Source organism: Hippocampus guttulatus, chromosome 20 (assembly GCF_054856545.1).
Source record: "Hippocampus guttulatus isolate MCC_2025c chromosome 20, RoL_Hgut_1.0, whole genome shotgun sequence".
Lineage (NCBI taxonomy): Eukaryota > Metazoa > Chordata > Actinopteri > Syngnathiformes > Syngnathidae > Hippocampus > Hippocampus guttulatus.
The window spans coordinates 9,723,989-9,733,486 of record NC_141280.1 but is presented as its reverse complement, the minus strand read 5'-3'; the positions used below and the strand labels follow the sequence as shown (position 1 = coordinate 9,733,486).

General features: G+C 44.8%; 1 protein-coding gene across 2 annotated transcripts in view; it reads right to left on the bottom strand.

The window, feature by feature from the left end:
- Positions 1–256: 256 nt before the first annotated feature.
- The window catches only part of LOC147187962 (NBAS subunit of NRZ tethering complex-like), a 92,651-nt gene continuing 83,409 nt past the window's right edge, over positions 257–9,498 (bottom strand). For both annotated transcript variants that reach the window (XM_086100779.1, XM_086100780.1), the window contains exons 51-53: positions 8,864–9,017; positions 7,370–7,495; positions 257–2,190 (exon numbers count right to left, since the gene is read on the bottom strand). In XM_086100779.1, coding sequence (XP_085956905.1) covers positions 1,921–2,190; positions 7,370–7,495; positions 8,864–9,017 — 550 coding nt within the window. In that variant the 3' untranslated portion in view covers positions 257–1,920. The remainder of the gene's footprint in view (positions 2,191–7,369; positions 7,496–8,863; positions 9,018–9,498) is intronic.

The window sequence follows — 9,498 nt, the reverse complement described above, 5'->3', positions numbered from 1 at the left end:
GTGAAAGACTTCTTTGTTTGTACTGTATCTGCGTGACTGTATGATAATGCCCCCTGGTGGCCAGAAGGAGCACCGGGGAAAATGGTGATGATGATGACGATGATGGCATTGCCATCCATCCATCCATCCATCATCCATCTTCAACATCGCTTATCCCGAAGAGGGTCGCGGGTGATGGCATTTCTATTCATATCATTTGGCAAAAATGTTTTGAGAAGGTGTGATTTGAGTTACAAACTCAGAACTCAAGGCAACATTATTATTCTGGATTTTTATTATTTTTAATGGCATATTTCTATAGCCTATCAAATAGGGGATGGTTAAAGTTGTGATGACACCCTATGTTGTGATCTGACACTGGTTGTGTGGCAACATGAACACAACATTTCCATGTCATACAAAAAAAACAAACAAACAAAAAAAAGGAACTGACATGGCTGCCTAATAGGTAGAAATAAATCTGCATGTAAATTTACGTTCGTGGCTGACTGGTTCCTTCAGCACCGATGAACAACAGCTATTGTGAAAAAAGCGGAACCCCCCCCCCCCCCACCTTACTCAAATTATTCTAACATAACTATTTTCAATTGTTATTGCCAAAAACGTGAGAGACTTCCACGCTTGAGGAGACATAATGCAGCAAGGCTCCCGCAGAGTCAAAACAAGGTGACTCAGACCCTTGACCAATCAAAAAAGTTGGTTGACTTTTGACAAAACACTTTCACTTGGTGACAAGAAAATTTGGGGACCAGCCGATGGTATTAATTTGTGAAAAGGAAATACAAAATTAGGAGCCTGCAAGTATTGGATGCTGTTTCCATGTGTTGCTGATGCTGCTGCATAAGCTTGACCTTTCAACTTAAAACAGCTGAAAGGTCAACGCAAGGATTCCAATGAGAGTCCTCGAAAGAACGGGAATGAGCATGTTTGAACGCGTGCCATCTCCTCCAGCACAAAATAATGTTTGGGTCACAACTAGGGTTTTGATTCTGTTGCAGAACATGACGTTTGAGGCTAATTGCGTCGTTGAAACAGGCATTCATTTGCGCTGACATGTTAAGTGGACCGCCTGCTCAAAATGACAAATGAAAGGAAAGTCCCGAAAAACAAACAAAACCAAAAAAAAAAAAAAAAAAAGGACATGAAAATCACTCAGAGGTGATTTTTCCTTTTATTTGTTGTGGTGAGAGAAAATTACACATTTTACTACGTTAAAAAAAATGTGAGCATGCTTTCCCAGAATTTAGAAGGACTTTGCACAAAACTTAACACCATTTGGGAAGGCTTATGACGCGCAACCGCCGTTTCCTTGATCGGCCACTTGTTAGTCTTCTGGCTTTCTTCATGGCTGCTATCTGTCCGAGAATACCGTTGAATATGTTTCGTATTTTTTTTTCCCCCAACGCAGTTGGTCTTTTTGTTATATGTCATCATCTAGGAATTTGAATGCACCTTTTTGTTTTCTGCACAGTATTTATTTTGCGAAGTTATTTTGTAGCATCATTCAGGTACCGCATTAAACAGGCAGAAATTTACTTAAGACCAAGCTGAGATATTTTTACATGATTTAAAACAATATTTTAATTCTCGCCAAGCTTTTGTCCAATTTGCTCTTAAATTCTGCCAAGAACAGGCAGCCAATACGATGGTTGGCTTTTGTTTCTGTTAGCGCAAGTACGACACAGCTTGGAGCTAAAATTCCGTTCGTGAATTAATGTGACATTGTTACAATGGTGATGAGTCTGTTTGACCACCGGCGCGCGGAGACTGTAAAGCATCCGCCTGCCTGTTAATTCATGACTGTTTTTTTTTTTTGGGTTGTATTTTTGTCTGATTGCTAACTAAAGCCATTTTTTCCATTGATATTTTGTAGCTCCCAACGTGCCTGAAAAAAAGTCTATGGTAGTGTACCGCCCCACCTCACAGCCACTTCTTGAGGACAGCGAGGGCCGAGTTGAAGGTGAAGTGCGCTGGATGCGCACCGCGGTGGGCCAGCAGCAGGGAGCCGGCCTCGGCCCCACGGCCCACCGCCAGCAGCTGGCCGGCGGCCTCGTCCGCGTCCCGCCGGCGCGCTAGCATGTGCGCGTGGAGTAGTGGGTAGGCGGCGGACGACGAGCAGCCCACCAGCAGCCCGGTGTCCAGCAGAAGAGAGAGCAGTTCGTCATCACAAATTGCTGCCGCCGCCGCCTCCTGGAAAAGGAGCAAACAGATTACGGTACTTTTGGGGTTGGGGGGGTTACATTGTGTTCGTCATTCACCCCACAAGCTGCATCATCATTTCTCACAATGGCGACCACACTTTCCCCAAGCTAGTGCGATAAAAACTCTTGTCTATTCCACCCACATATATACTCGGTTCAAGAGTTGGGTGCCCAAACGTGTCCGACAATCAACATGTTGGCATTTATTCCCCTCCCACTCGAGGTGACAAGCCAAGATTCACCACCTAAACTTTCTCTTCTGCTAAAATGAGATGCAATGTCGCCACCTACAGGAATCTGTGAGTCATGAAAGTTGTTTTACGAGCTTGAATTTCAGATGGGCTTTGGGGAGACCCTCTTCCACTTCAAGACATTAAAAAACATTCGCCGAATATGTGTGGCAGTAAACAGTTGGTTTCCACCTCACTAATATTTTTTTTCAGCAATTATATTGAAAAAAGTTTTGTTTATTTCAGTTATTCTCTATTATTGTATCTGTCATCCCTTGGCCCTTTGCCTGTACTGATGTGAATAAAACAGTGAGCTGTGTTGAGACTACAAGCTCTCGTTTGAATTCCAGTGTAGCCTGTGCGTTGCCCCTTGCTGGAATTGACTCAAGAACGATGCTTTGGGAAATGGGTCACATCCAAGCTAGCGCTTGTGCAGCTACTAGTAGCAAACACACAAACACGCATCCACGCAGGCACAAACAATCACCCGTGTCATGTTTTCATTGCATCTTCTGCTCAGCTATGTCACGTCAGACTTGAGAGTGGCTTCCTGCCATGCAGCCTCTCACCTGTTGGATGTGAGTGTTACTCGCTAAGTGCACACAGACGTCCCTGATGGGGTATTTCTGGAGTTGAGCCCGCTCAATTATGCATACGGAGCCCATGTCTGCCAGTGCAACCCCACCACTTGGTAGCACTCGCACAACTCGCTTTTCCACCTCTTCAGGAACAATTTGGCCTTAAAAACACAAATAATGGATGTGTAGAAATGGTGGCCGGGGGGGTTTCATTTACTCAACTGCAAATTTCTTTGTAAACAAGGTTACTGATAAATTAAGTTCATGGCGACTGAAGGAGGAGTTAAAAATGAAAAAAAAAAGGGTGACAGTAGTTCCTCAGTCATCATTGGCAAAAATCCGCGAGGCAGCCACTATGCTGTTGTTTGTTCAGGATAGCGGCTGGCTATTAGCTGGCTAACCATTAGCTAGCTAGACGACGTGTTGAGAGCGGCCTTTGGATGAGCGTCACTTGTGGCTGTGAAGCTTCTACTTCAAAGCAGGGATGTGTTTGTCAAGACAGTGGATTACCAAGCGGAATTTCGCAGACTAGCTGGGCAAGACTCTCGTCCACACTTAAACCACTGAAAGACGTACTTGACATGTATAAAGTTAATTTCAAAATTCCCTGCCATAAGTTAATACTGATGGTGTTCCACAAGGCTCAATACTTGGCCCCATGGACAGTAAATGCTTGCATTGTACTCGACGAAAATAAACATCCACCGCAGTCAATGAGTGAAACAACCAAGTACGTTATTTTCGCTGCTGAAAAGGTCTTTGTGATGGCACAATTTGGCTTATTTGAATAATAATTATAAATAATAATTCATCTAACATTGAATTTCTTTGGCAGCTAGGCCCCAGTAAAATGAGCCAATGACAATTACTCAGTTACACGAATTATGATGGACTTTTCTCACGATTTTCAACTCAATTCGCAAGATAATTTAGTGCTGCAACTGGTCGGCACGAGATTTTCGGGTCAAACAGCAGGTGCTTGAGCAGCAGGCTGCTACTCCGTCACTCAGCTTCACACACTCACACACACACACACAGAGGCACACACCTCCCAGGCTATTACAGTTTGACGTGTGTTCGTGAGAGGGAAGAGATGGAAGATTTGAAGCCTGCAGACAGTGGGATTGACAGGCCAAGTGGAAATAGATGTGACGCAGCAGTGTGGAAATGGAGACGGAGGGTTGCGGGGGGGGGGGGGGGGTGCTATCAGAAAAGAGCCTGAAATTTTGACTGTCCTTTGTACAACATGACGGCCTGTCACTTTTTTTTTCTTATTCCAGGGCTCAGCGAACGGCAGCGGTGTTCAGAGGGGACTCTGGAACATCGCACAGCACGTGATGTGCGACACCATCTGGGTTGTGGTTTGCTGCGCGGAAGCCTTTGAAATCAGGCAACAAGTCAACAAGGAGGCGGTCCAACTTGTGGACCCACTGGCGATAGAGCAAAAAAGATTTTTCGGGACTCGAGTGAGGTGGAAAAACATCATCAATCCATTTCCAGTGGTGGTTTATGGAATGGGTGATTGTGTATCATTTACTGCATGGCTAGCTCAGTGTTCATGTGTGTGCCATGTTTTCATTTCACGTTGTACTCTATTATAATCACGGTCCCTAAAAAAACGTTTTTTTTAGGGTTCACCACACAACCAAGATTTTTGAGTACTTTCAGTGGCTCACTATAACTGCAGTAATACAGTATGTGGTTTTTCACAGCGAACAGAGAATTCAATATTTTTTGTCGACATTTGTTGCTGCACTGTTTGTGATCAAATGTCCATAGCTGAAAGCATGATCACAGCGCCACATACTGTAGAAGTTATCCCTTAGCCTGTCAATGATGTTTCCCTTTACGTGCAAGCTTATTTTATTTTATTTTTATTTGCCAAAGTGCTGCATGTTATCTGGTGGTTGCCTTGGTTGCATTCTTTGAGCCTTGGCTGTGTCTGTCGCTTCTTCTATCTCATCTTCAATCAGATGTGCACACAGTTGGCGTGCGGTGTGACGAAGTGAGCTAACACACATCAAACTTCCGCCACAAGATGTCAACAACACCCCCGCCCACCCTCGCTCTTGTTATGACCTCCTGGCTGTGTTCATGCGTACTAACACGAAAGTTCAGGTTGCGTTTGCCGCCTGGGTGTACGGCGACGCCCGCATTCGCTGGTCAATATTTCACACACTTGTTTGCCATTCCACCGCCTCGTTTCCTGCCTGTATCCATCTTGTCGCGGCGGAATACTTTGATTGGAATTATCGCCGCAACAACACTGGCTGATCCATAATGCATGTGGCCAGAATCTTTGTATCATTTCAAACATGAAGCTCACACACACAAAAGTGGAGCACGGATCACTCAGTCACAAGCTTTGGGACACAACCCTCAAATATTTCAACTCAAAGACCTTGAGGAGGATTTTTTATTTTATTTTTTTTGTGGGCCCAACTCTATTTTCCTCCATTTTCACATCCTGCTGGTCCATAAAGTAGTGGTAGTAGCTCCTTCATTTCCTGTTTTGTTCTTTATTTCCCCAGCCAGCCAGTGTCTCGCCAACGCTTCTCATTGAATCAGCATGTCAAGAGAGTTTTCACACAACGGCGTCTTAATGACACGCTAATCTCCAGGAATTCAACTTGGTATAAGTGCGATCTCAGGGGGTATCGCATTTGTGAAGAAAATAATTCATGTGCTTATTGGGGCGACGGGAAGCAGACGGCGGCCGCAGCGGCGAGATAACGGCTGTCAGTCACGGCGAGCGGCGTTGTCAAACAGATTCGTTTGTGCTGCGGTGGGAGAGAATGAAACCTCGAGGCTTGTTTATGCAAATATGAAAAGGCAGGTGAATTAAGAGTGACATTTAGCAAAGTCTTGGCTAATTCACTTTGCTTGTTATGGTGGAGGGAAAAACAAAAGCCCATTAAGTGACGCCTAATTGCAAAAGTTGAGCATGCCGGTGGCGATGAAAGGAGCGGGAACATTTGCTGTATGACGCACAGAGTGTACAATTGTTCAAAATAGGAACAAGGCATACAATGCCAATTAACAAACACTTGCTGCTTCATCGAGGCGAAAGAAAAAAAAAGCACTAGGCAGAATCTGTTCTGATGCAGCAGCGTGTTGAAGAGGTTGATCGCTGCTTGAAGACTGTGTCGCCTTGTTGGCCCAACATGCATAAAATGATTCCCGTGACTCCCAATAATTAATTAATGCTGAATTGTATTGTTTTTAATGATTTGTTTGGCTACGTGGCTGGGGGAACACAGTTTTGCGTGAAACCAATCCGTGTTGGGGACTGCGGTATAGTTCGGGAAAGGTCGCCGATGAACCGACTTGGAGTCGATTTACAGTAATCCGTCGTTTATCGCGGTTAATGGGGACCAAAACCACCCGCGATGAACGAAAATCCGCGAAGTAGTGTCTAATTAACAAACAGGTAAAAAAAAAGTTTTTTTTTAAAGTCCGCAAACGGTCCGCGAGAAGCTGCAAAACAACAGCGAGTCACATAGAGCAACATATACAGTACTGTATGTATATGTAAAATAAATAAAATATTTTTTTTTAAATATGTTTGAAAAAATCCGAACTGAACCCGCGATAAACGAACCGCAAAGTAGCAAGGGATCACTGTACATCATGAAAATTGTTGTGTCGTACAACCTTTAGCATGTATGACGTTGTAGACCTGGGTTGAGAGCCAGCCAAACTCATGCACCGCATGCTGCTTCACTAGCTCAAAAGAAAAATTCAAACATTATGTATTATCTGATCATATGCCGCAGCCTGTTTGGGAACTGGAAAGCTTCCGTGTGAAAAACTGTTTCCCCCTCCCTCACCTTCATTCAGCTCTGCGTGCACATGCACGCGCACGTCAGAGATGCACTGAACCAGGAGCGCAGTTCGGTTTCATTAAAGTCAAAGGAGTTTTCCGTACCTTGTCTTGATGAGCTCCCCGCACAAAAGGCGGGTCTGAGTGGGCCCGCTTGGTGACAACTGCTTATCAGATCAGGAAACAGCCGAGTGGCCCGCAGAGGCTCCGCTGATTAGCTGCTTATCTAACACACTAAACGAGTGCAGCGGTGTCAAGTGCATGAATGACGCGCAGGGTAGACGAGGACATTCCTCCTCTTTGTGGCTTCTGGTCTGTGGTGTGTGATGTACGGTAATTCGGAAAAGTGGATTACTCCACCCATGAAACACCTCCCTCAAAGACCTTTTTATTGGTTGGAACATTTGCTCGGTAGTTGTTATACCCCTAAAATAGTGTCCGTACATTGCTCAACGACATGAGTGTGTACTCCTATCAACTTTGGATGTGATCCAAAGACAGCGGTGTCAACCCTTGTGTGCTTCGTGTGGTACTTACTGTGGTCATGCCGTTGACTTGAGCCAAAGTTAGCTGCAGCAGCTCGGCGTTGCCGCTTTCAGCCATCAGCTTGAGCGCGGGCTGCTGGAAGCTGGGCAGCAGCATTTCGGCCACACTTCGGATACACTGCAGGACACAAAGATGGAGAGTGGACGGAGGCTTCAAAATGGAGCAAAGTCAATAAACCAGAGGGTTAAAGTTGAGGAAAACCTATTGAAGCCAAGGTACAGAACATAATTCACTCCCAGCTATTGTGTCACCAAATAAAATGAATGAAGATAAAAACATACAACTCCATAGTAATCAAGAACAGTTGTCTAACGGTCCACTAACCTTAAGGACTTTCATAACCAAGCTAGCGACATATTCGAATGAACTAGCTAGCAATTACCTAGATACTACCTTCTAACTTGACGATTTTCGTTGTTAACAGGCTAGCCAACCCCCCCCCCCCCCCCCCGCCTACTGCCCAAAGACAGCTGGGATAGACTCCAGCACGCCCGTGACACTCGTGAGGATAAAATGATAAGAAAATGGGTGGGTGGGGTGAAATAATGGAATAACAGCTGTGGGTCGTACAGAAATGCGACAAACGCAAAGGAAACTGAATGGAAAAGACAGTAAAATAAAAATGCTCTGTGAACAGCCACTGAGGTAGATAATGCCTTTAGGAAGGTCTCCAGTGCACATGAGCACATAGTGTGCCGCCACCACGAGTAATATATGGCTATTACAATGCAATCTGACTCCTCTGCTCTGCTGGTTTCATTTTGCCGCATTCAAATTAAAGCGGAACCCAGTAAAATGACCCCCTTCCCCACCCTTCACACCCACCCACATTTCCAACGCTAATACCAGACAGCCGCTCGGCAGACGGTCCCCTTTTCGAGCTGAATAACATTAGCTCTAAACTAATATCACGGTCAGCTGGCGATAGATGTACAGAGCGGCATTCAGCCCGGAGAACCGTGACTATCATTATCGGGGCATCGCATACAGCGATAGGTCAGCTAGCAACTTCAGAAGGCCATGAAAGAAGAGGCACTGAGATCATGCTAACGGAAAGCACATATGGCCAGGTAACCAGTTGTGCATTATAGTGGTTGATCGCGCGCAGATTTTTCAAATTTCCTAGCCCGCAATGTTTAGAGCATGACGTTATTTTGTCGCTAATCACCTCTTTTTAACTTGAGAGGCCCAAAGAACTGCTTGTACTGTCAACGTGATTCATGAGATTGACCAAAAATGACACTGCCAACATTTTGTGTTTGTTTTTTGACACCAGTTTCTTGGGTGGGCTATTTCATTAATTCATCGAAAAAAATAATCAATAGGTTATTTAATTTTTTTTTTTTAATCGGTAGCTGCAGCGCTACAAAAATCCATGTAAATAAATGGTTATGATACTTCTAGTGATATTTTTGTCCGAAACATGCAAATTCTGGCTAGCAACAAATGGCCAATCAAAGCAACTCATATTCCGTGTGGTTTCACCTCTGCTGGGAGCTTGTGCTTGGTGTTGTACAGGGCTCGGATCATGGTCAACACCTGCTGACCCAGGTCCACCTCCACCTCCACCTTGGGCCCCTGGCAGTGGGTCAGCATGGTTGAAGTCAGCAGAACCCAGGGGTTACGCTCGGACGTGGTCCTGGGGACAGAAAGCGAGGGCAAGCGTCATCATCTGCTGTCCGACAGCAGCATTTGATTAACAGTTACAAACACACAAAATAATGATATCCAGTAACACATTTTGGGGTTAGCTTGGATTAGTTGGCAGGATGCACGATATTCGATGGTTTTACAAGGTGGATTAAGTCAGTTAGATCTCCATCTCGTAAGCTAGCAACTCTTACTGCTAATTATTGCTAGCTACCTCCTAAGCTACAGGTACCTAACAACCACCGTTCCCTAAGTACCTATCAACCAACCTAGGTACCTACCTTATTAGCCTTCTACCTCATTAGCATCGTCATTTCCTCGCTAGCTAGCTACCACTAGAACTACTTTCGTAACTACACTTGCCTACAAGTGACCTATCTGAAATTCCTTACCTGCCAATTAATCCAAAAAAGAAACAGATAACCATTGTCATCTTTTTTTTAGGGAGCGGATTTTGTTGAGACGGCCAT